This window comes from Solea solea, chromosome 17 (genome assembly GCF_958295425.1).
Source record: "Solea solea chromosome 17, fSolSol10.1, whole genome shotgun sequence".
Lineage (NCBI taxonomy): Eukaryota > Metazoa > Chordata > Actinopteri > Pleuronectiformes > Soleidae > Solea > Solea solea.
The window spans coordinates 4,006,665-4,033,517 of NC_081150.1; the positions used below are offsets into that span (position 1 = coordinate 4,006,665).

The following is a 26,853-nucleotide window of genomic DNA, read 5'->3' on the forward strand; positions in this document are numbered from 1 at the left end:
GGTCTCTCCCTCTCCAATCTTTCTCTGCCATGGTTCCTCTTCAGGTCAGATGCTGGAAGGCCATTCTCTCTCCCTCTCTCCCGTCTTCCCTGTCTTTCTCTCAAGCAGCATTTTTCTGTCGTTACCTCACTGTGGTTGTAAATAATCCCCATTATGGCTTCCAGATGTCTCTCCATCCTCTTCTGGATTTGAGGATGGGGTTTGAGCGCAGTGGGGGTGTAAGGGTTGGACACTTACTGTAACTGGCTCAGCTGCTGACTGGGCTCAAGTATAAGATGCTTTCTCTGTCTCAGCTTTCTCATTCTCTTTGTCTGGCTCAGACTAACTTCCTCCTAATAGTTGGGATGTAATTACTTTTTTCCTGTCTCAGTTTCTCATGTTTTCTCACTCCCACTTTGTCCCACGTTTGTCCTCTGCCCTTTTCAATTCTGATTCTTAAAGTCAAAAGTGTGATGAGATGGTCCATCTTTTCAAATTCAACATAACACCACCAACTTAACCCTATTATTTGGTCACGCATATTAAAATGTGCCACTTATTAGGGCTGGGTGATGAGTCCTAAAAATAAGCTCTTATGTATTTACACCAAACATTTTCTTTTTAACTGGCGATATGTCAAGGGTGTACCCTGCTGAGATTGGCACAGCGCCTCATGCCCCTCATGTGGAGAATAAAGCGGTAGAAGATGGATGGATGGGTGGATTTTCTTTTGGTAAACCCCTGGGTTATGCTTGCGTTTCGACTAAGAACAGGTCTATTACTTGGCAGATGGGATGTGTGCCTGTGTCAGCAAGATATTTAGCGTGGCATCGCATCGTCAAACACAACACACCACACAACAACGGATGCTTTTAGTTGACATCTTCTTCGTGATAGAGTGCTATTTAAAATTGCCTCGACTTCTATGGGATATTTCCACCTGTTGCAAGGGGGAGACATTTTTCTGTCGCCCAATCAGCTGACGTCCGTGGGTGGAGCCAGTCTAGCTCCACTCTGGGGTACCTTACTCTGGTGTTTTAAAATCTTTGACCTGCATATATACTGTATCTATATATCGTGGCGAGTGACATCTCAGTTATCTCAAGGCTCATGCACACGTTCACTCTGAAGAATGTACCAGACGCTCTCTATGTACCAAGTTGATGTTTGTTTTTCCTGAAATATTGACAGAGGTGGTGGGTGTGCCAAATTTCACTTAAGAACACAGATAATGTAACACACCCAAAAACAGTTTCATAGTTATTAGCACACTGTAGTAGTGCAATGTTCTAACAGTTATGTTTTATTCGCTGCTGAAAAACATTAAACAAGTAAAGACAGAGCAGCATTAAGGTTTGTCAACGTAATTGCATTTACAATAAGCTATTACAAGTTTCTATTAAGTTAATTTACATTCATTTCACAAAAGAAAATGTTACACCCAGCACTGAGTCACAAACAGAGACTGTGTGTGTAACAGACATTGTATGCACGCTCTTATTCTGACAGATTTCACATGAGCACGCCCTGGAGACATAGCATGGAAGAAACTGAGGCTGAGGCCTGCTGTGAGTTCTGAGCATATCATTTGTGGGCCGGCTGCTAAGTGAACACACTTGCATGTAGTTACAGAGTTTCACACAAACATGGCTCAGACTTTTTTTTTTTGCTGGTATGGAGCAAGAACAGCCTAATAAATGCTCAGCATTTTGGGTTAAACCAGTCCGGCTATGTGGATTAGCTGGCAACACTTCATTTTCCAGTTTTGCTACATGTTAAAGCCAACTACGGAACATATTTGTGTTTGTGTGTGTGTGCATTTCATTCAATATGTGGATGAGTGTCTTTTCCCCACAGAGCATGAGGTACATTAATGTGATTAACATGTCGTCTTTTTCCAGTGATGACCCACTTGCCCTACACATTGCTAAACCATCTGAAAACAAAGAGCTTCAGTCATGTTGAAGCTTAGATTACCTTATTTCCAAGCGTTGCCAGGGGTATGTACCACACCTTTACATAGCAACCGTTGCTGTGTTAAGCCTCCCTATATTTATTTATATATATATATATGTATTGCTAGTGAGTAAAGCCCTATTACCAAATCAATGGTATGTTTTCTCTATTTATGAAAAAAAGGATGAGACATGTGCTATGAAAAGTACAAAAAGTGCTTTGAATCCCTTGGTAATTATGGGTGGACTGTTGTACTGTGTATCTGTGGGATGTGGTGGAAAAGACTTAAAACAGCACTTCTACTCGCTCGTCATAAATACAAGATCTTGAGATAATTGTCATGACATTGTATATGGTTATTGTAACAATGCCATGGCGATTGTGTGCTTTAGGCAATCTAAAGTTCTGGTTCAAACTGAATATTTGAGTTTGTGGCTTTTCTATTGGCCGGGCAGTGGATGTTGACCCTACACACTGACATATAGTGTCTAGTATTTCCAAAATACAACACACACACACAAACCTACAATTGATTTCCATCAACAAATTACACCACTGACAAATTACAGGCTGGAATAATGTGTTAAAAGCTGCTGCTGTGTGCACGAATGAACCACCTGCCGTTGGAGTGCTGTTCGTTTTTTACTCTTCAGATAAGCAGAACATCCAATGTGCTCAGCTCCTGTATTTCTGCCAAGGCCAGAGCATAACATAGTCACCAATTACATGTCAGATGTAGATGTAGGGCACTAATTCTTGTTTGTGTGTGTGTGCACATACTTGTATGTATACATGTTTATATGTGTGCTTTGTTGTGGATAGGGCCTGTGGGCTCCTGGCTCAGAGATGAAAGAACTTTCTCATGTGGCTGGTTTAGTTGGAGCTCCTGAGTCAGCATGCAGCTACTAATCAGTGTTTTCTCCTTCTCAGCTAGCTGTTCCCTGCTACTTTATAGCCTGACTTATATAATTGAGAATTAAATCACAAGTGAGGTGGATGGACTGTATGTATTTTAGCCTTGAGCTGAAGAGTGAAAAGCTGCTCGACCTTGTCGGATCAGTTTAGATGGAGAAGATGGGGTGAGGAAGCAAGGCATCTAAAATTACAGAGAGATGGCCTAGTTGTCTTCCCTATCGCACTGGTCTTTGTTGTTGTGGACTTTGAGTATAAACACAGTTGAATTGGGATGACAACTGAATGGGAAACACCCACAGGGTTCAAGGTTTGGTCTATAAGAAGTAGATTTGTCTGCATTAGATCAGTCCACCCTGCTGTACTGTCATGATATTTAAGACAATTTGGCTGTTCACTATTTTACAATTAGTAAAATAACACATTAGTGGAATATACAGAGCTTTGATCAACTACAATAGCAGCTTTCTGACTGAAAGCATCAGGGTTAGAATCTCTGCTGAGATTCTGTGAAAAATGTCTGGGGGAGCTGTACATATGTGTGAATGCAAATGTCCACAGAAGTCGCATCAGGGAATCCCTGGAGATTCTCTTGCCAGCTCCCTAAAATAATCCCTGGGTGAGCTCATATAAGAACACGTTGAAGAAACCCCTACTGCTGTGCAGCTCAAAGATCTTCATCACAGTTTAAAGAATCATCAACCTCCATTCACTTTAAGGGCAACGTCATGTGAACGGACAAGACTTATAATCCTCGTTCAGGGCGTTTTCAGTATCATTCAATTTTTCTGCTCTTTGAAATCAGAGTTCATGTCTAAAACCCACTACAGATAAACTTCTTTGTCAGAATGTGAACAAGTCACACACAAGTTGCAATAAATGTTAAGACTTAGCAGTTTCTTTACATGCAGTTTTTGGATATCAGAGTTTTGTACTAACGTACGCGAATGGAAACTGAAAAAAAAATCTGCTCATGCAATTAAACATTGAAAATTGTCCTTTTTTAAATATACCTAATCTCTTGCATAATCTTTTGCTACTCCAGCATATTTATGTGGCTTTGACACATGAATTAATATGAATCCCTTTAGGATTTAGTTACCAGATAGTATCATGACCCTGGAAAACATGCCGTGACTGGTTAGCTATGTTGGCAAAAATAGAGAACTCTATTTGGCAGAGACTGAAAAGAGTTTGCAGTGGAAATTATCACAAGCCTTTAGCCAAATGACTGCAGACTTGACTGACTTATTACGTATGAGCTTTTCTTTCAGTCAGTTTGGCAGTTGACCTGTGGTCAACCTGTTCTGAATGAGAGACATGAGGTGATTATCACAACCAACAATGCAAGTTGACATGTAAGTTTCTGTGAGACCTGAGGAGGACAATATTTCTCGGAAAAAACCTGATTTCACATTTTTAAAGATCATATCGACACGGCAGCAAATCAAATTTAGAGGGGGCATTTTGCCAGCCAAACATCTGTACTGTAGACTTGGCTACTGTTTGGATATAATCTGTTTGCTTCTAGCAGTGGATCTTGGGTCTTTCCAGGTCACAGTGCTATGTATCATTCTCTCCCAGAGACTTTACATTTTTTTGTAGCTTGCTCAGTGGTTTGTTACTGCACGAAGAGCAGAGACGAGGATAAACACGACAACAGTGGGGGGAAAGACCTATTATTCGTGTGATGCAGCCTTGTTTGTTTTCATTTTTTGCAGACTTGTGGTGATGTTTTCTTGAGTGGCTTGAAGCTGGCACACCACCCCAGATACAGCTGTGTTGATCAACAGCTATGCAAAACTGTGTCTCTGGTCTTTTTTCTGTGTAACATGTCAGGTGTTTCCCAGCATTGCAGAGTGGACTGTTCACATTGCCTGTGTGTGTCTGGTCTGTAGCAGCCTGTGCCAGGACATGGCACACTGCACTTGCCCTTACTTCTTCTCTGCCCTGCAGTCATAGCAGGCTGGGTCAGCTGTGAGTGGGCTGTTAGTGGAGTGCATGAAAGCTAGAGGTTGTTGAGCTATGAGTGTCCTGTTTGTTTCAATTGCAACAGGCATCTCCCTGTTTCACGTTATCCTTTTCTGGAGGTTGTGTCAAGTCATGGCAAGTTCAGCATGATATTTGTCCAGTTAGGGGTTGTAAACAGACAGACATTGTAAGCTTGGCACAGTTTGTATAGTAGATGGAAATGGTGTCTCTTTTTTTAATCAAAGTTGCTTCTGTATGTAGTCAAACACAGAAGTGTGTGTTAATGCTAAACTGTGCTAATCTTGCCGTCAACAAAGCATTTAAACTGCAAATCCCTTTTGAATAAATATTTAAGTTTAGTTATCTCTTATCAGAAAATCTGTGTATCAGTGAAACTAATTTGCTGACCTTGGTGAACTTTCAGCCAATCTCAGTTATCCTTGGCATGCAGGAATCATGTAAACCAGGAAGTGCTTGAATAGCTCTCCACAAATGAGGGAAATGCTGACTATGTCAGCCATAGATGAAATCTGGCTAGCTTTGTGAGAGAACCCTGGTGTCCCTTGCTGATCCCTCCCATGTCCTTTTTCCCACCAGGAACCATAACCACAGGGGTAACAATAGCTTGCTTTATCATACAGCCCCTCTGTGTCCGGTGTCATGAGCAAAAAGAGCTCCAGGTGGTCACTACCGCTGATAAAGTTCATGTAAATGAGCGCAGCAGCCTTTCATGTGTTGCGGGGGAAATGGCTCCCCACATGATTAGCACAAGTATGTTTCCACAAGACTGTGTGAGACGATAAAAGTGCATTTCCCTGCCTGAACCTTTTTGCCTGGCCATTACGTGGGTCTGACAATTGGTGATTCTTCTGATAATAAGTCTTAGCTTAATTTAGAACAGTGGTCAAAAGAGTTGGTGAGCATTGTCTCCCCTCCTCAGTCTCATCATGGCCATTGCTGTCAGCCTTATTTTCTGTCTAAAACATGATCCTGTTTGTTCAAATACTAATTTTCAGTGGTAGCAGTTACCTCCTTTTATCTTTGTGATTCTTTGGTGTGCTGTGGGTAAAAGCCCTTTTATAGCATCAGAGTTTGGCTTAGTTCTGGCCACTTTTATGTCTCATTTATAGACACGATTCTTTTCTCTCACAACACAAGCTTGGGATTGTATGAAATTCAGCTTTTTGTTTGTTTTTCTTTTCCCCAGAAGAAGAAAACATTGATATTTAAAATGAAAAAGTGTATAATTGACCCTGACATTAGGGGACAGATAGTCACCTTAAGGGCGAGGCCCCTTACTGTGGGTAGTTCTGATAGTCATGATATTTGAAGGAGCCAAATACAATCTTGCTTGAGTGTGCTTGATATTTACCTCTGTAAAGTCTACATCATACTGTGTTGTTCAGTTCAATCAGTCAATTCTATTTTGCAGTGTTATCAGAAAAACACCTGATTAAAATGGCGCTCATTGTATATATCACCTTTTGACCCATTTAAATTAACCCAACTTTGCTTCTCTCCACAGCCAAACCCTTCACATCTAAAGTGAAGCAGATGCGCCTTCACAAAGAAGACTTTGAGATCCTCAAGGTGATTGGACGAGGAGCCTTTGGAGAGGTAATATACCTTCTAGTTTTACACTCAACCTAACTATGAATTACCCATTACCACACAATTCAACAATCTGCTGTGTGGTTTCCCGCCTTTGTCTTTTTTTGTATAAGAAACAGGAGTTGTAGTTAGCTTGGGGCATTTTCTTATTGGTATATCATCAGGAATGTATATTTGTTTGTCTACTAGTACGTTTTGACAGGAGACATCTAAAAACATGGAAGTCATTCCTTGAGGCAAGGAGTTTTCAGTGGGAACATGGGAACATACCTGCACGGAAAAGGGCTGTTGTCTTCTTCTCTTGTACCCTTGTACCTTCCTACCTGTGTTACAAAAGCCAGGAGTGTTGCTGCATTTAATAGTGGATTGCTTTCCGCTGCATTCCTGTAGCAGTGCGTAGTATTGGTCTGCCACATGAGCATGACTCTACTTGCAGCTGGAAGAGAACTTTTCACATCTCCTCTCACATCTAACCCACGAGGAGAAAATGAATTGGTGTCAGTGAAACCACCTCGTGTGGGTTTACATATTGATGTTTGTTTGGTTTGTCTTCAATTATGTGCCTGTAGGGAGGTTGAAATGCATTTGTCACTGGGTTTCAGGTAATGATGTCAAAGCTGGGGAATGCTGGAGGGACAGGTATCGTGGTTCTCAGCCAAGAAGACTCTTGCATAATGTCATCAACGTGCACAAACCCTTTGTCTTAAAAGCTGATTATTTCGTAATTCCGCATAATTCTCCCTGTGATGTTTCTTTAATAGATTTTGTTTCAACATTCATTTGTTAATCTTGACGCATGACACACACTTCCTACCTTTTAATCTTGGAAATTGTTATCCAGTATCTGTACAAACAAGTTAGCAAATTCCTTTTAAAATGCTCTGAGAGGTGGAGGTAGACAGAACGAAGTCAGGAAAGTGATAGATTTGTGGCTGTGGATGGATCGGACACACCTGCCAGCATGTAGCAACAACGGCAGTGTACTAATGTGCTCACTTGAGCCACTGTGAGGACGGCTGGTATTAGTGTGTGTGAGTCATGTGTCTTGTGTCTTGTGTGTGTCTCTAAGGCTTGTTCTCAGCAGTGTGGTGTGACCCATGAATGGTGTTACATTGTGGTGACATTCCAGCCTCCATTCTCTCAGCCAGCCGTGCGTGTGTGTGTATATGAGTTAAACATGACGGCAAAATTAAATTAGTTTAAGAAACATCACATTTGTCCCATGGCTTCAACTTTTAATCACCTGATGGAGACATGCTTGATACATTGTGTACATTGTGTACATGTATCATGCTTGATACATTGTGTACACAATGATACATTGTGTACCGCAACTAGAGCAAGCTAGATATCTTGTTGATTTTATAGTTACTATATATTTATATGTACATTTTATTTCTTGTACCAACTCAGCATTATCAGATTCGGATAAGCTCATTTTCGCACCCATTGTTGACTACTTCGTGAGACAGCTTTTGTTTAATGTTATTTTCCTTTACCCTTTTATTAAAAAAAGATTAATCAGGTTGAAACAGTGAAATTGCTTTTTGTACATATGACAGTTAAGGAAGGGATGAAAATATGTTCTACATTATTCATTAGATCATGGAGTGAATCCAAAATGGAGAAGCTCACAAACAGGCTGTAAATGGCAGACTAATATGCAAACATGCCTGAAGCACTGCGCTCAATAGCTGTCTGACAAGGCTGCTAAAGTGCTGCTTCTTACAGGCAAGCGAAAAGTGTTGAAAACAAAAAAAGCACATGCCATAGTGTTTCTTAAAGTCAGTGCAAAGTGAGGTTGTCTTACAAATACACAGCTGGATGACGGTAATAATAGCTGTCTGAACTGAGGACAGACCTAACACATATAGAAAATGTGTATTTTGCGGTTTGTGCCATGGAATTTTATAAGTGTATGATTTTTATATAGTGGCTTTTTCAAGAAAAGTGAGGCGATGTGGGAACACGCAGTCAGTTAAAGATACAGAAGCAAATGGATCCAGACAGGCAGACACAGGCACAGGAAAACAAAGTTTAGAAAAAAATACTTTGAGAGTCAGAAAGGAAGGCGAGTGAGCTAGAGTTGCAGGATGTTTTGATTTCATCCTCCCATTGTCAGCAGCAGGCAGAGGAATGGCCTGGGTGCGTGCTGTTGTGGTCTTCGCCTGATGAATGGACCAGTGTGTACTGGCCGACTGGCTGCGAGACTCATCAGGACTCCGTTGTCTTTCCACCAACACAAATGCCAGGGTTAAAGGTTTTGTTTTTAGTGGCTGATATTGCCCAACATGGATGTCATTGTGGTAGCAGTGCAGTTTCTCAGGCGGTGTCTTCCGTCACATCCTTGTAAATGTGAACTTGATTGGTCAGAAGCCAGTTTTCAGCTCATAGCCAGTGGGTTTTCAGGCTCTCTTTCCCATTTTTAAATTTGTCTACTGCTGAATCAGTAGTAGAACAGATGTTCACAGATATATCAGTTTCAGCATATATAATGTCCTACATGCACAGTTTGCTACTACCTCATTTTCTTTTTCCATTTGTTGCTTTTACATGGGGACCAGTTACCCAGAGGTGGTAACAAAGTTATATAAAGCGTTACAAATAATTGGTAATATTATTACTTTTAAAATGACATATAACACGTTACCACCTGTACTCTGAAGCCAGGTTAGTGAGCTAATGTGAGCAGAACATAACCTGGTCTTGAGGTTTGAGACTAAAATGCCCCCAAAACAGAGTGGTAATTTTTCCTCTTTTAGGTTATACGGTCAATGAGGGATTCTCAGATAAAGATTTTGCTTTTAATGCACAATAATGAGACTGAACAAAGTCCAGTAATAACGCTGTCAGTAGAGCACAAATGTATGACTTTGTAAAATAATTTGAGGTGAACAGACACCAGCATTCATGCTGAATATATCCTCTCATCCAACGCTGAATAAATGATGACTGAACAGAATTGTAAAACCCTAATGTTGATTTTATGGTTTTGTTTATCTGCAACAATTAGTTTCACACAGCTGTTTTTGTGCGGGTCGTAATAATTAAGTTATGAAAAGAAAGTTGTATTGTAGTATAACTTACTACCTTTTAAACACAAATGAGTAATAGGCAATATATACATTTCTTTAAATAACAGGAGCAATAAAATTACCCCTGTGTTTTCAAGCCCTAAAAACAGAAAAGATTGAAAATGCTGCTAAAGGAAACCAGCAGCTATCACCTTGTCTTTCCCTGATTAACTCTTATTGGCCATGACTTGACGATGAACTGTGAGTGAAAAGCTTCATTAATGCTTGCTTTGAGTTTGAGTTTGACCTTGTGTTTGGTCTCATAACAGAATATTAGTTCTTACTTGTCAGTGTTGTTTCTATTCAGTAGCACGCTCTGAGAGAGAAGCTGCTTCCTGATCCCGCTAGTGTGATATACGTTTTCTGGTGTTTTTGTATGGATCCAGGTTATTTTATGCTCATCTAGACACAGACTGTTTTAATCTGACAAAGCTGTCGTCAAATGAAAATGTTGTAGTGTGGATGCAGCCCTACATTATAAAAAAAAAAGTATTGGCTGAAATTACTCTCGGAATTTTAAACTCGCCAAAATTGGCATCAACCTCAAACATTTTTTTTTAATTTGACACTGTGTCTAAGAGGGAGGATGAAATCAAGGAATGAACACTAGAGAGAGAAGAAAGGAGACTTGAGGACAAAAACAGCTAGGCGTTTGCCAAGAACAGTGAACTCCCCCCTTGTCCTCCTGTCTTCCTCCGCTATTCCCCCTCTCCTCTGGTGAGGGATCACTGGGGGAAATCCAAACACTGCAGGAATGTTATCATTGTATTGCATTAGCAGCATTCCCCAGCTCATTTAATAGACTACAGACCCCTCTGTTGCGTAGGGCGCCTAAGTTTGTTTCGCTACTCATCACTGTGTGTGTGCGTGTGCACGCACAGGCAAGCAATGCACTTAGAAAATTCCTCTATGTACATTTTCTGTGTTTTTTTTATTAGAATATATCTATGCTGTTCCCTCATACCTCTGTGTGTATGAATCAATCATTTTAAGAGACATATTGAAACTGAAATCTTGCTTTGTGGGTGAGTTGAGTACAATGAGGCTAAACAAGGTCCGCCCACACATACATGTGCATGAGTGTGGCCTTTGGCTGGCAGCTCGCAGCAGTGATTTGTCACAGCAGCTTGTGCAGCTCCTTTTTTGGCTAAATGTGAAGCCAGAGCTGAGGTGGTTCATCATTGTAATGGTCAGCAATTATCAGTGAAGGGAAAGTTGGCAGTTATGTTGTTAATGTGGCACAACAGGCTATGAGAAACGTAATGGAAGAGTGTGAAGGAGCCTTTAAATGACAAAGCATTGTACCTTGTTAATGGGGGGGATATTAACAGGGTATCACTAGTAGCCGTTTTAAATATTTAGCTTAAACATCATTTGTTAAGATTGTTGCTTTGCTACTCAGTGGTTTGTTTATTTTTTGAGATTGTGGTGGAAGGGCTAGAAAATGCTGTGCTTCAATATCCAGTTTCCTCTTTATCCTTGTTCTCTTCACTCATATTCGTCCGTTCTTTATTTCCATAAACCCATAAATCATCCACCTTAATCTGTCTCTGCTCCGTCCCCTTTCCCCTCTCCTTTCGATATACAACTCTCTCTATTCATACTAAATGCAAAATACTTCAAATTTAGCTCAGTCATAATTTCCTCTTCTTCTCTATGTCCTTATGATTTCTTCTCAGGATCACCTACTTCTGTTTCCACATATTCTCACATGTTGTTATCATTATTTATATTATTAATAGATAAGTGGATGTCATGTAATGATTCTGACAGTCTTACATTCAAGAGTGAACATTATGGGAAAAACTATGTTGTAATTTGTAAAATTGTGTAAATATTGATTTGACATTGTCTGGCCACACATTGTTTTGATTGTATGTTAATGTGATTTTTGAAATGTGATCACATCTCTTTCTTCATGTAAGGATAAATTAAGTTGGTTTGGTGTTTTTTGTATTCTCTGTTTTTAAACATGCTCCACATTCTTTGACTGGCTTTGCTGTCACACAGATGATTAAAAACAGTTTTCTTAACACTGCAACCTTTGTGTCCTCGGTGCAGGTCGCTGTCGTAAAAGTGAAAAACACTGACAAGGTCTTTGCTATGAAGATTCTCAACAAGTGGGAGATGCTGAAGCGAGCAGAGGTGAGTATCAGCTGCCGATTAGTCCAAACCTCAGTGGTTTCAGATACAGGGTCGGTGAATTAGTTCTGGACAGACATTTAAGATAAAGAATCACAAGGATTAATGATACATTCAAAAGTCTCTGCTGTCAAAAGGAACCATAACCCTTGACTATCGTCCTCCAAATCAGACTTTCATTGATGGATGTTTGCAGAACATGTCGCTGCCTGAGCGGCACGAGCTGTTGATGCATGTTTTTCTCATCGACTTCTTCGTAACAGTCTGACATTCCTGTCAGTCCCGCGGGTCTTCAATCTTCATGCCTCATACGTCACAGGCCAAAACTAGTCCCCGTTGTGTGTGTTTTAACGCCTCCATATGGGAACCAGTGTAGACACATAAATGTACTGTAGACGGCGCACACTATGAGCATACTCTGCTCTACTGTTACATGCTTATACAAAGGTACCACTAGGGATAATATATGCAGTAATAACAAACATTTATTTTTCCCTTCTGGGCACAAGACTGAGTTTTACTTGCATGATGTGTTGATGTTTGTTCGCAAGTCAAAAAATTCCATTAATTTGATTGACACAGAAAACCTGACGTGACCTTGTGTACTTGAAGTGATCAGTTATGCCATTCCTGCTCTCTCTCTGTGTTTTGAATTGGAATTTTATAAAACGACCCACTGTTCAGCTGTTGCAGTAATTTTATGTCGACTTACGTGAGTTTCAGATTTAGTTTGTCAGATTAAGTTAGATTTAATTCATTTATTTTGGACATAATGATCCCCCAACAGCAAATTACATTAGCAGTTTCAGTCCTTTTTTATTTCTTTTTTTTGCAGTTTTTTTTATGACAAAAGAAAGGGTCTTTTCTATAGTAAATTTGAGTGCAAGAAATCAGGTTATTGCAGAATGCTGACACACCTAGCTGCTTAAAAGAATATGAATTCCCTGAGCTGAAAGGTCATCTCCATGTTAAACTGTCCTTAAGCTAAACAACTAATTCTTGAGAATTCCACACATGCAGTTGTGTATAAGGTTGTGACATCTGACACTAAAATAGGATTGGGTCAGAGGTGTCACATAGTATAAAACACTTATACAGACAACACAGAGGATTAGTGATTTTAATGTTTTTAATGATTTAATGTCCTTATAAAGGAGCTGAAATAAACTCTGAAAGAAGATATATTGGTTTTGGCATAAAGGTTGACCTGGCACTGATGTTTGGCACATCAGAAAGTTAAATCACCATCTTTCTCATATTGTTGTGTGATGAAACTTGTGTTATATTTCTAATGTTAATCTGTGCATCTGTCTGTAGACGGCATGTTTTCGGGAGGAGCGAGACGTGTTGGTAAATGGAGACTGTCAGTGGATCACCACCCTGCACTACGCCTTCCAGGATGACAATAATTTGGTAATGCTGCATTCTGCCTTCTCTCTGTATACAAGCGCACTACCTGTCAAACTGGAGTGTGACAGTGATGACGTCATTAGGGCTGTGTCTCAATTCAGAAATCTCTCTCTGTACTTCTTTTCCTCTCACTGTGAATATTGAAATTTAGATGCAGATACAGAGAAAACCTTATCAGATGTCAGATTATTTTATACTCTTCAGCAAATTAAAATTTTTGAGGGTAAAAATCTTTTAATACAAAAATAATACACTACCCGTACGTACTTCAGCATCCACCCGCTTTTATAGTGGAGTTTCGCACTCTGTCTAACCTGACAGAGTGTCCTCTCACTATGACCCTGAGCTCAAATGCCAGGACTGCTTGTCATTCCAGTTCCCACATTCTCACAACAAATGCTTTGCCCTGGACACTCCCCAAGGCATTAAAAATATACACCACTGCCCATCCAGCCATCTATTTTTAGGAAAATGAAAAAAGTTAATCACCCTTTAGGCACCCGCTGCCTCACTGCCCCTCTGTTTTAATAACACTGTGAGAAAACAGGGAGGGGAGACATGGTGAACTATGAGTGGCATGTTTTTACTTAATATGTCATTGTTGGGGTTTTTACATAAATAAACTCACTGTTTCATAATTGATTTAACTCTCACTTAGTGACCCTCCCTATTGATTTCTGATGACATAATGAACTGTGCTTCACAGCATTTCAGTTCTCACATTTTCTTTATTTCCTCTCTATGTCCAGTATCTGGTCATGGACTACTATGTGGGTGGTGACCTGCTGACTCTGCTCAGTAAGTTTGAGGACCGTCTGCCCGAGGAGATGTCCAGGTTCTACCTGGCTGAGATGGTGCTGGCCATCGACTCTGTTCATCAGTTACACTACGTACACAGGTGAGGAGCATGCAGGGTGTGTCTGTGAACTGTGTGTGTGTGTGTGTGTGAGTGTACATTTTTGAGGGTAAAAATCTGTCTGAGATAAACAGACTGAGCAATAAGTCTCGTTGATAGATGATCGGTGTGTTTACATTATTCTTTGCCCTGTGGACATTTTTCCATCTGTGGGGAGCCACTTAGCTAAATGAAAATAACCGAGAACAGTGGAGCGCGATTGTGTGTGTACAGGTTTGTCAGTCGTCACTAATGGTAGTCAATGCCACTGACTAATTATAGAGGATATTAGTTTTTGTTCTCCCGCGTGTGTTCTTTAAATATTTCACTCACTTGAGGTTGTGTGAGACAATATTTCAATGCTTTAGAGAATCTTCTAATCCAATCTCGGTCTCTAATAGAAACCTCACCCAAAAGAGCAGTTACAGGCTATGATTTTTGGGAGGTAGATGTGAAAATGTTCAACCAATAGAAAATCTTTTCCTTGGGAGCAGGAAATGAGGCCGTACCGAACAGGAAGTGAGCACAACAGCCTGATGACTGTTACAGTGTTGCTTCCATTAAGTTTTTGTTGCACAATGAGTAAGGGAAGGATGGACAGACGGGGGGGAGATGTATAACAACAAGGCACGGTGAGAGAAAAGAGCAAGATAAAACTCGAGATTAAAGGGACAGTAGGGGTGGAATCTGGTGGGCTGACTTTTCGGGTGTGTCTTCAGTGACACTCATTGCTGGAAATGTTGGAGGAAAAAAAGTTATGGAGAGATGTAGGTATAAATGTATAAGTCAAGAAAAGGAATGAATGAGAAGAGAGCGGGGAGCCACTAATTGCATGGTGTTATCTGGGGGCTGTGGGTGGGGGTTGGCAGAGACAGAGACAGAAGTGGATGCAGGGGAAAAAAGGCCAAGGAGGAGGGGACAGCACTGTTTCTCTTTAAGTCCCCCCGTGGATGCTTTGGGACAGTAATGATGGGGTATGGGTGTGTGGGTGGGGGTGTGGTGCTTCTATCTCCCCCCCATGTACCAACCCCCCAACTCCTCCTTTGCTCTCACTTAGTCGTGGGAGATTTGTGCGCTTGCTTTGTCGAGGGTGGAGACTGACAGGCAGGTCCCCCGAGGAGGGTGTGTCCTGCTGACTGGTCCTGTCTGATGAGTGTGTGCATATGTGTGTGTGTGTGTGTGTGTGTGCGTGCATGTGTTTCAGGGTGTGTGTTTGTCTTGGCAGTGGTGTGTATGTGCAAATGTGGTGTGTTTCCTATTCTTGTGACTAAGCCAAAAGACAATGTGTTAACCCTGTAATTTAAAGGCTTTAATGTCCATTAAACATCAACGTCATTTTCATTGGTCACTTTCAGTTGCACCTAACACACATAATTAGGCCCCTATTTGTGAGTATTAACACAGCAGGGTAATAGTCGCTTTGCGTTTCTCCTGGGACATTTTCAGTGGCCTGTGTTTGCCCATTTATTTCCTGGGAAAAATATTTGAGGTCCCTCTCTCATGTGACTCGGTGTCTGGTACTCATCCAGATGCCAAAGTGTGATCTGTCTTTCCAGTCTGTAAAAACACTATATAAGCCTGAATGAAAGACAGAGATGCTTGTTGTGAGAGTTCCCCTGCTTTTCCAAAGTCCTTTTTTTTTTTTTTGGAAAATTACATTATTTCTTTTGAAAACCTCTGACATGTTAATTGCTGCCAAATATGAATATGAAATATAAAATGCACAAATCAACGTAAGATCATGAACTGACTAAAACTTTAAGTTCACTAAAAACAAGTATTGTGTAACTGTTCCACTGTTAACTTCAATCTTAATGACAGCTATGATATCAGTCACACTGCTGGGAAGTTTACCCGGTCAAAAATAAGGAATCGGTCTAACTGATGAAGCAGCCAGAGTGATCATTTCTGGTAGTTATTATTTTTTTATTTAGCTCTATATTGTAGCTCCGTGCTGCCTTAAGTCTTGGCTGCTTGGCTTATCATTCATCCTTAGTGTGTTCCTCCTTTAGAGCTGCAGTGGGACATGTTTATTGCCGTCCTAAATGTATTTGTGGCTGCAAAACCATGTTCCACAGGCCATGGGAAACTCCTGCGGTTAAACTTGGATAATTACACACAATTGGTGCACTCATTGGCATTGCTACATTAACGCTATAAACAAACCCATAATGCATGCATATTGTGAATAGGTTTTCAGTCAGCGGATGGAACTCAAGTGTTGTAGGTTGCTTTAATTGTGCGAATGATCTTTTGAGAATGTATTTCACTCCCATGAACTGTGCTGAATGTGTGGTAGTTAATTTGCAAGGTGGAAAATTGTCAATACTCCTGTAGTAATTGGTTGGTTTTGAAGATCATATCAATAGAGAAGGAGCTGACCTCACTCCAACTACTACTGTAATATCCTTGTGAAAAAACAAAGAAATGAGAGTTAAACTCTGGTGGTTGTTGATGTGGATTATTGCCCACAATTTTAATACATCTGCAGATATTCATTGAATACACACGTCTGCAAAATGTCTCATTTTATCACGACTATCACTCATGGTAGCAATCATCATTTCACCCAATGTGAAAATCCTTTAAATGACCGTTTAATCAAATGTTTCTAGCACCTAGCGTGTCATTTTCAATGTATTGCGATGAAGCTGACCTTGGCACATTGTCGTCCCATTTCAGAATTAATATCTTTGGTCCTGTTGACACTGATGAAGTTGAAAAGAGCCCAGATGAAAGAAATGATGAGCAAAGAGCATTGATGTCAACCTTCTGTCCCCTTCTGAGTCCCATGAGAGGCTAAGTGTGTTAGAGTCAGATGCTCAGGGGGACTGTGTGTGTGTGTGTGTGTGTATGGTTGAGTGTGTTCATTTATTCAGTGGTCAGTGATCTGTGTGGCCTCCCAGAGGGGCCTGACAAACGTTTCAATAGGCAAACTCAGCATGGCTTTGTGCTGCCGAGAACCACATCTGTCTGCCATTGGTGTGTGTGTGTATGTGTCCGTCCATGGGTCACAGTGAGATAGGAGGAGTCCGATAGTGAGTGGAGAGAGGGGGGGTTGGTACACGGGGACAAAAGTGGATAGAAAGAGGGGGATTTGTTGTGAACACCAACAACACCAACAGAGAAAGACCTACAGGGACACAAACCCTCTTAATCCAATATGATGTTATGTGTGTTAGTCAGCATCACTTATGAGTGAGGTCTTTCTACTGTAGAGTATTGTGTAATTGTGTGTGTATCTAGTGATGTGTGTGTTTCTGATGACTGTAGCCTTTGTGTGTTTTATTGATCAGGGCCATGTGTCTCTTCACAGCCCAGTGATCTAAACGAGCATCGCTCTCTCTTCTCTCTCTCTCTCTCTCTCTCTCTCTCGCTCTCTCTCGCTCTCTCTCGCTCTCTCTCGCTCTCTCAAAACAATCATTTAACATCAAGTTTTATTAATATGTTGTTATTGGACACTTCAGTAAAATATTTAATAAGAGACATTCAGATAAGGAGACTGTGTGTGTCTTTCTTTGTCTGTCAAGTGATGCCAGAAGTTGCACAAGCAGCAGTTCTTTATACCATTAGTTTGCAAACCCTTAGCCAGAGCTGTGTAGACATGTCTCCTCTGTGCAGCTTTTAGTGTTGCTGCTGGGTACTGTGTGTGTTTGTGTGTCTCTCTGTGTGTGTGTATTGTGAGGTGGTGACCAGATGGCCCTCACAGATGGATGCTGTGGTCTTAGAGGAGATTACCTCCCTCTATTCTTGTCCCTGTGCTGCTCCTTAACACCACAGGAGCCTTGTGACACAGTAGCCCAGTTAGCTCCACATGTTAGCCTAGCATAAGTTTAGCATTATCACCTTTATAAGTCCATGTGTGGAAGGATAAATGTTAGTCCACTCTTGACCTGTCAGCTCAGTTGACTCTTGGTATATGAGGAAGTGCGGGGTCAGGAATATAGTGTGTGTGTGTGTGTGTGTGTGTGTGTGTGTGTGTGTGTGTGTGTGTGTGTGTGTGTGTGTGTGTGTATATATATATATATATATATATATATATATATATATATATATATATATATATATATATATATATATATATGTATATGTATATATATATATATATATGTACAGCAAAAAAAGGGCAGGGAACACTGTTATTGTTGTTAAGTTATTAGTACTAAATAACAGTAGGAGCATCACATTCACCCATTTGGCTTTTTTAAACAGCAGATTAATACCATTAGGCAACTAATACACCTGTAACTAACATACAGTACCCTGCAGCACAGATGCCATTTATACAAAATATGATGTATTACTAGGGCAGCATTATTTAATTGATTCCGTTTTGATAATCGGAACAGTTTTGATAATCCAGTTATTGGTTTGGGTGTTTTTTGAGTTCTCTTTTTCAGTTTTCAGCTTTTTGAATGTGAATATTTTCAAACTGAAAATAATAATTTCAAATGTTTGGGAAACACCAGTCAACATTTTTCAACATTTTGATTAATCGAGAAATAATTAACAGCTTAAGCAAGTTTGTAAGTAACTGTTCATTACAGCCTTTCTATGTATTATTATTATTATTATCTGATAGTGAGACATGTTTATTTTAGGAAAAGCAGCTGTGTCCAGCAGCTGAAACATGTTTACTGATGTCATTGTTGTTAAACACATGATTACATTTTCCTTAGAATATTAGGTATATTACAATTCTAATAGTTGTCTGTTTTTATGGATGGAAGATTAAGCAGAACTTTAGTGTAGAGCAGAGTGGACATCAGGACAAAAAAGCGGGATGTAAATATAGATCCATTACCATTTACCTCATTACTTGTTAAAAGCCTCATGTCCAAATTTCCAGTTTAGAGTGCTGGCATTTTTTTAACAGACCTGCCACTGAAACTGAATTATGTTTCATGTTTGCAAAGTAGAATGGACACTTCTCTAAAGGCAAAAAAGATTTATAAGATTTTAAGATGGCAAGCCAAAAACCACAAATGTTTTCCACTGATTATGCCCAAGTTTGTGTCCTCTTCCTCACGTCTTACCTCATGTCTCGGTTTGAGTTGTTAGAGTTAAGGTGGAGGTTTACAACAGAGCAGTGTTCGCTCCAAGAGAAATGTCCTTCAAGAGACATTAAAATTTTATCTGAGAAATCTTAATCCCACCATCTCTGCATTTTATGCTCTTTTTGATGGTCCGACATTGAATGTACATCATGTCAGTTGTTTATGTGTGTTTTTGTGACTGCCAAGTTGAAGTTGCTCCTCACGGGTTTGCGTGAATGTATGCACTTGGGTACAGTATGTGGTTTCCATTCAAAGTGTTATGTACAGTATCTACTTTGGAAAGTGATGTCCAATCTGGAACTCGTCAGTGAGCAGTCTTGTTCTTTAAAAAGACTTCTAAGAAACCCAACGATGCAAACAGAGATTTGGTTTAAGTGTCAGTTTATATACAGTTGAAAGAAAATGACACTTTTTGGAGGCTGACTTTATGTATACAAGTCACATATGTGCAGCCTTCACTTAAATACATGGTTTTATTAGGTTGGTGATTTGATGGCGTCTTTTGAAGCAGAGAGACGTATAGATAGGACTATTAAGACTAGTGATAAATGTCAGGGGCTTCACATCTGGCTTTGTACAAATCTCTCGCTGAAGACAGAGGCATCAAAGACAACTTCAAAGTCAGTGTGTGCCGATTTACTCCGTATGTCTCCGGCTTGGGTCACAAGTCTCATGTCTTAATTAAGTAGATCAAAAAAGAGGGAAAAGAAATGAAAATGTTTAGTGGACTGTTAGAATTTCACGAGGTTTAACTGAAAAACAAAACAATATTACATTGCTTGTTGTCTACCATGAGTCTCTGGAACGTAGTGGTTCCTCCTTGTAACTTGAGTGCTCTGAGATTCTTAATTTTCATGTATTGAGCTTAGAAGGTCATGTCTCTGCTCGCTGTCCTTTATTATTATACACACTTTTCATAAGTCAACCTCTTGTTATTAGTATTAGTGCACTGCTGGTTTGTTTGTACATCAGTTATAGAGGGAGGGCAATGTGTGGGGGTGTGTTCTTATGTTGGTATCAGGTTTATTATTTTAAGCGGAGTCACGCTCGCATCACTGGACAGAAATAGCACCGGCTCACTTCTCTGACCTGTTACATCAGCAACTGTTTGGATGACTACGACTTCCACATTAAACCTTTAACCAGTGTATTTGAGTCTCTATGTGAAAATGTGTGTATGTGTAGTTGTATAGGTCACATCTTCTGCCATAATCACTGACCTTATCAGGACCAGTAGTCCTCATGGAGACCAACACCTGGTCCTAATGTAGCAAAACCTCATTTCTGAGGAACTGGTTAAGATTAGGTTAGGTGCTAACTGGTTATGGTTAAGGTTAGAAATAAGGCTTTCTTTAGGCTGTTCAAATGCAATGGAGGTCTTTGCAGAGTCCTAAGAAGAATAGCTGTGCAAACCTCTGTGTGTGTGGGTGTGTATGTGTGTGTATGTGTTAACGCTACTACAAAGAGTTTTTTATGTTCCCTTCATAGCAAGTGTATTGGGGCATGTCGTGGTTCAGTGTGTTAATATGAGGGCACAGACGCGGGGCTCGACAGGGTCTGCCCTCAGGGGAAATCATCGGAATGGTCAGACGAGGACAAAGGCTAAATTTAGCCTTGATGGGGGGACACAGTGATGTCTCTGTGTCATACCAACTGAGGCTAATGATCATCGGGGTTATTTAGTATGTTTTTCACAGTTATTGTGTGTGGATTTCAAACAGAACATACACACAAATCAAACACATTAGCACTGACAATAACAGGTCACAGGTGAAACAAAGGGTGGGGGATGTCATCCAAGAAGAACAAGCATGGAGTCACTCATCAGAGGCTGGATTAGACGAGGCCTGGGAGCAGAGCAGTGTAAGACAATAGCACCAGTAGTCCAACATAAACCACCTGTCAGACATCACCTGGTTGACATGCTGGAAAATGTCCTGCACATTATTCTGGTTGTTTGTAGAGACCAAAAAGGTAAAGGTACAACCAACAGGAATTAGACAACTGTTTAACTTTAAAATTTAGTGCAAAACTCAATTCCCTGAATCAATCTAGGGTAACATGTTTTCATTTAAGTAACAAAGGTGGCCAGATTTAATCATTTAATCAAATATATTGTATTATTTTGCTAGTTCCAGTAATTGTTCAAGTTTAATTATGTCACAATTAATTCAGCATCTTTGTCAGCATTTTTTTTCTCTCAACATTTTAAAGGTACAGTGCGTAAAGTTTAGCAACATATATTGGTGAAGTTTGCCGGTCCCAAGCCCAGATAAATGTGAGGGTAGCACCAGGAAAAGGTTAGGACCGGAAGGGAAAAATAAAAATAATTGGTGAAATTTAATGTTGCAGCTGAAAATCCTGCTTTCCCTTCCAAGTGTGTTGGGGAATCTATGTAGCTTTCATTTAGCATTAAAACAAATGACGTTAAGTTTGTCCATTATAGGCTACTGTAAGAACAGAGAGGTTCAAAATGGCAACCTCCGCAGAGTTGACCCTGATCCTGACATGAATATAGAATGCTCATTCAGGGATAATGAAAAACAACAATTCACACAATGAAGTGATTGTACACTTAATACAAATTGAGAAATGTTTATCTTTAATTTGTCTAAAATTAAAATAATCCAACCTTGATTTTACGCAGTGGACCTTTAATAAGCCAAACTAACAATCAGTCGGGGAAACAACTCTTTGTTAAAGCCTGAACCAAATAAATGCTGCTATTTTTGTTTGTTGTTGGAAAGTCTTTCCGTCTGTCCTATGATCCTGTTACACTCAGAAAAACTTAGTTTACGAGTTAAGCAGTGAAAGTAGCTGAATCCTGAGATGTTACAGCTGGTTGTAGCTAACAGACAGCAAACTGGAAACAAGCCACGGTATGTGTCTATATTATAAACACATCACCAGCGGTAGTAATGTAGAACAGATTCAGGTTGATGAAAGCCTACAGCAGCCACTGCGAAGACCACATCTGCAAAGGAATGTGTTGTCAGTAAACCCCCCCGTTCCCCCTCACCCTGCCCGACTCTGTTCACAAACACAAATATTGTCGGAAAAGGGAACAGGGGAGTGTGTCTCTTTAGGACAAGGTTTCTGCTTTCTTGTTTTTTGAGGGGGGTTTGTAAGTGGGAGTGTGTTTGTGCACTGCATATTTCCTCCAACAGGGCATGTTTGTGAGTGCTTTGTATCTTTGAAACGACACACACTCACGCAGTGTGTAGAGCGAATTCCCACAACACAGCTTTTTCCAGAGTTGATTCCCTACTTTGGTTGATTTAGGGTTGCTGCTGATAAATGAGATGGGGAAATTACATTTGATTAGGGATGTATCGCCATCATTCTTCGAGTTTGAGTTATCTAATTGAGTTTGATGAAAAATTGCTGGAGAATTTGCACATTAATGTGAGATCCAGCTAGTGTGTGTGTGTGTGTTTTGGATGCCCTGCAAGTGTTGTTTTGTTTTCCTGATATTCATAATTTCTTTTGAGTGATCACTTTCTCAACGTGTCTCTTGTCTTTTCCCTCTTTCCGTCTTCTTTCAGGGACATTAAGCCCGACAACATTCTGTTGGATATGAACGGCCACATCCGCCTGGCCGATTTCGGCTCCTGCCTCAAGCTCATGGAGGACGGGACGGTAAGTTTTTACCACACTGCTGCTGATGCCTCGTCCTCTGGTCCAAAGCAAACATACCAGAGCTTTACTGACCTCCCCGTCAACCCCCCGGGGGTCTCCCAGGAGGAGTGTGTGCGGTTCAGATGCTTGGCCGTGTCTGCATTTTATGATTCAGACAATTCTTCGAGCAAAAAAGAAAACTTTCCCCACTGTTTATAAAAGGAAAATGAAAAGGATGAAATACATGATCAAAGGAGCGCTGGTGTTTGCTCCTCTAATTCGAACTTTAATTTTGATTAAAGAGTGAATCATGTCATAAAGCAGCTTCTTGAATGATGACGTCAGGTGATGTTTCCAAACTCTGCTGCTTTTTTCTTTCACTACAAATATTGGCACTTGATCGTTAGAGTCATTTGTGAAAATGTATATCTTTGCATTTTAAAATGTTCATATCCACTGCTTTGATTGTTTTTAATGAAGGACTCAGGACATTCTCATTTTCAATTCTTGTATTGAGGATCTGAATGCTCAATAATGCTCTTTGTTTTATTATGGCATTTATGGTGCATGTCTCCCAAGAGCTCAGCCAGTATCTTCATTATTTGCATGTAACTGAAGTTTACATTTTGAAATCAGGGTTGTTCATGTGTAAGACTGTGTCAGATGTGACAGTTTGGAATCGGCCACTGACTTTTGTTTTGTCCCTTCACCAGGTCCAGTCCTCTGTTGCAGTGGGGACTCCAGACTACATCTCTCCAGAAATCCTCCAGGCGATGGAGGATGGGAAAGGCAAATATGGCCCAGAGTGTGACTGGTGGTCCCTGGGCGTCTGCATGTATGAAATGCTGTACGGCGAGACCCCTTTCTATGCAGAGTCCCTGGTGGAAACCTATGGGAAGATCATGAATCACAAGGTAAAGGCTCGAGTGAAATTTAATTCAGGAGTCGGCAGCACCACAGGATCGCATTATTTTCTCATCTCAAATCCGTTTTGTTTACTCAGGAGCGTTTCCAGTTCCCACAGCAGATATCAGACGTGTCGGAGGAAGCAAAGGATCTGATTCGCCGGCTTATTTGCAGTCGAGAGCACCGATTGGGCCAGAACGGCATTGAGGACTTCAAGCAGCACCCTTTTTTCATTGGTATGGGCTGTCAGACCTCTAATGTCACAATGTCCTCTGGGATTTTAGATAAATTGACATGTGTTCCTTTATCAAGGCTACTGAATGAATAGATTAAAAATTTTAAATCATATAACGGTCTAAATTCGATGTATTTGCATCCTGTGCAGGTTTTTGTACTGCCTTCATGAAATGGACCAGTCTGACTGGACTGTAAATCTCTAAATAGGTGGAGTGTAACTTTTAACTTATCTTGTGTTCAGGCATCGATTGGGACAACATCCGCACATGTGAGGCCCCATACATCCCAGAAGTCAGCAGTCCTACAGATACCTCCAACTTTGATGTTGATGACGACTGTCTGAAGAACTCGGTAAGACTTGTTTAGGAACCAGCGGGGATGTCTGTCCGCTCTGTATACTGCAAATTTATAATTATATATTTACTATCACATGTATCTGTTGGGATTTTAATTGATAAAAATTGTCTTTGTCATGTTTCAGGAGACCATGCCCCCTCCCTCTCACACAGCCTTCTCTGGCCACCACCTGCCCTTTGTGGGCTTCACATACACAAGTAAATGGTGAGTGCTTTCAACAAATTTTGGTTGGAATTGGATTTTGAGGCACTTTTCTCCTTGAGTTTTTCCTGTTTCTAGCAAATGTAATATTATTTAAGGTGAAAATGAGGCCCCTGTCATTTCATTGATTCATGTTTAGTTAAGAGACACTCCTCACTACATAGCATTCACATTTGCTGTCCTCCCTAATAAGGTGATGTTCATGACTTGCTGTAGATCTTAACAATGAAGTGGCCCCCGTGAGAAAGTGACCAGTCACTTATCTACTCATGGCTCAGTCATTATGGTGTTTCTACTTCTTTCTCTTTCCCCTGCTCTGTCTCTATCCATCTCTAGCTTTTATCTCACATCTGCCTTTATGTCCCTGTCACTCCTTCTTCACCCTCCTTCTACCCCCTTCTTCCATGACTCAACATCCTCCCAATCTTTAAACTCATCACTCTGTCGTCTGCTTCTCTTTCCTGTTTCCCCTCCCTTGGCTATTTCTCTGGCATTTCCTTCTCCTCTCATTTGCTCCGTAAAACAAACACTTTCATATTGAATTTTCTTTCAGTGTTCAACACCATTATAGCCATTACTCACCCCCAGAAGTGTTTTGTTTTCCCAAATCACAACTTAATAATAATATTATTCCTTTCTTGTTCTCCTCAACTGTAGTTATCTGTCTGACCGCGGTTGCCTGCGGCAACTGACAGGAGTGTCGGGTACAGCAGGTCAGGACCAGTTGGACTTGGATGTCCAGCGCAGCCTGGAGGACAGCCTGGCCACTGAGGCTTATGAGAGGAGAATCCGCCGCCTGGAGCAGGAGAAACTAGAGCTGAGTCGCAAACTGCAAGGTGAGGGTAAAGAACTGGGTGTCGATTTAAGAGGGAGCATTCATGTCATCAGTTATGCACACCAAAGCATGCCACAATCATGGTTTATAAATATATTAAAAAGAAAAACATGTCTTTGACCTGACCTGCTGCAGAGTCGACACAGACGGTGCAGGCGCTGCAGCATCCAACAAGCGAGAGCCCCATCAGCACCAACAAAGAGGTGGAGATCAGGAGTTTGAAGAGCGAGATCGACATCCTCAAGAAGCAGATCGCTGGTTAGGATTAATTTGTCTATGTTCTAGTTCAACTCAACAATATTATACCAAATTTTTAGTTTCAAAGTGGAGGGTTATTGCAGAAAAATGTCACTGACGAAAATGAACAGTGATTTTTTTCCATTTGACCTTAAAATATAACTTATTTGTTTGCTCAGACTCTGGACAACTAGAGAAGCAGCTAGAGGATGTGACGTTGGCCCGCAGAGACCTGGAGGACTCCTCGAAATACATTAAAACTCTAGAGAAACAGATGAAGAACCTTACACAGGAGAGAGACGATCTGCACAAGGTACAACCATTATTTCCTGTGTGATTGTGAGACAGTGTGCAGACGGGCAGTTTGTTCATGTTTATTTAAACACTGTCTACCTGGCTTCCAGTGCTTTTAAAAAAGTAGCCATAGCTATTGCAGAAATGACTAATGGCAACCAAATGGACATTTTTACCTTCTTGTCAATCAATAAAGGATAATGTGTGTTTGAATATCGCTGTGTGAATCTTACCGAGCTGTACCTGTTGTGACAGGATCTTGTGGATGCCAGTGAGAGAATGAAGTCCCAGTCAAAGGAGCTTAAGGATGCTCACAGTCAGCGAAAACTGGCCATGCAGGAATTTTCCGAGATCAACGAGAGACTCACGGAACTCAGGTATAGCCACGGCCCAAATCATATACTTGCACTTGGTGTAATTTATGTCTAGAATTATGTTTCTCATTGACACATGCCAGTGAACCTGATGTTCCTCGACTCACCTGCAACATTGACCCCGTGATGTGTCCGAACTTTTCTACCCAGGTCGGCAAAGCAGCGTCTCGTTCGGCAGTTGCGCGATAAGGAGGAAGAAATTGAGAGCCATAGTCAGAAGGTTGAGGCTCTCCGCCTTGAGGTGCGAAAGGCTGAGAGGGCCAAGAAGGAGGTAGAGTAGTCCCCCTGTGTTTGCTAGCACACACCCTCTTCTCTCTCCATTTACTGGTTGGTGCACGATTCAAAGTCCTATTGTTGTCTGTGTACTGTTTCTGTATCACCATTAGAACTTTATTAAGTATTTATGCAGTACAATAGAAACAGTGTTGTAGTAGTGTAATTTTCCAGTGTATTGGTGTTGTTATGTATTGGTAGTAGCCTTTGCATGTTTTTTAAGGTTGTCGGTATGAAAATGATTGCCATGCCTGCTTATTCTAACGTGGGAACATTTTTTGATGATTTCACACTTTTTGTTTGTGCGTGTTAATCACCAGATGGAGGCGCAGGTAGAGGAGCAGTCAGAAGAGACTCAGAAAGAGAGGAAGCTCAGAGAGCGCAATGAGCAGCACAGCCGACAGCTGGAGGAGGAGTTAGAAGGGCTTAAGGTGAATTTGCAAAAAAGCACAACACAAACTCTCCTTCTATGGAATGTGTGTCCTGTCCAGATACATAAAACCCGTTTTTTCCA

The 26,853-nt window shown here is 40.8% G+C and overlaps 1 protein-coding gene across 6 annotated transcripts in view; it reads left to right on the top strand.

The window, feature by feature from the left end:
- cdc42bpab (CDC42 binding protein kinase alpha (DMPK-like) b) overlaps positions 1 to 26,853 on the top strand; it is a 73,706-nt gene that overhangs the window by 25,421 nt on the left and 21,432 nt on the right. For all 6 annotated transcript variants that reach the window (XM_058612901.1, XM_058612905.1, XM_058612904.1 and 3 more), the window contains 15 exons: positions 6,344 to 6,435; positions 11,565 to 11,648; positions 12,963 to 13,058; positions 13,805 to 13,953; positions 22,553 to 22,646; positions 23,339 to 23,539; positions 23,629 to 23,767; positions 24,010 to 24,119; positions 24,250 to 24,329; positions 24,984 to 25,162; positions 25,297 to 25,419; positions 25,578 to 25,711; positions 25,948 to 26,069; positions 26,217 to 26,337; positions 26,660 to 26,770. In XM_058612901.1, coding sequence (XP_058468884.1) covers positions 6,344 to 6,435; positions 11,565 to 11,648; positions 12,963 to 13,058; positions 13,805 to 13,953; positions 22,553 to 22,646; positions 23,339 to 23,539; positions 23,629 to 23,767; positions 24,010 to 24,119; positions 24,250 to 24,329; positions 24,984 to 25,162; positions 25,297 to 25,419; positions 25,578 to 25,711; positions 25,948 to 26,069; positions 26,217 to 26,337; positions 26,660 to 26,770 — 1,835 coding nt within the window. The remainder of the gene's footprint in view (positions 1 to 6,343; positions 6,436 to 11,564; positions 11,649 to 12,962; positions 13,059 to 13,804; positions 13,954 to 22,552; positions 22,647 to 23,338; positions 23,540 to 23,628; positions 23,768 to 24,009; positions 24,120 to 24,249; positions 24,330 to 24,983; positions 25,163 to 25,296; positions 25,420 to 25,577; positions 25,712 to 25,947; positions 26,070 to 26,216; positions 26,338 to 26,659; positions 26,771 to 26,853) is intronic.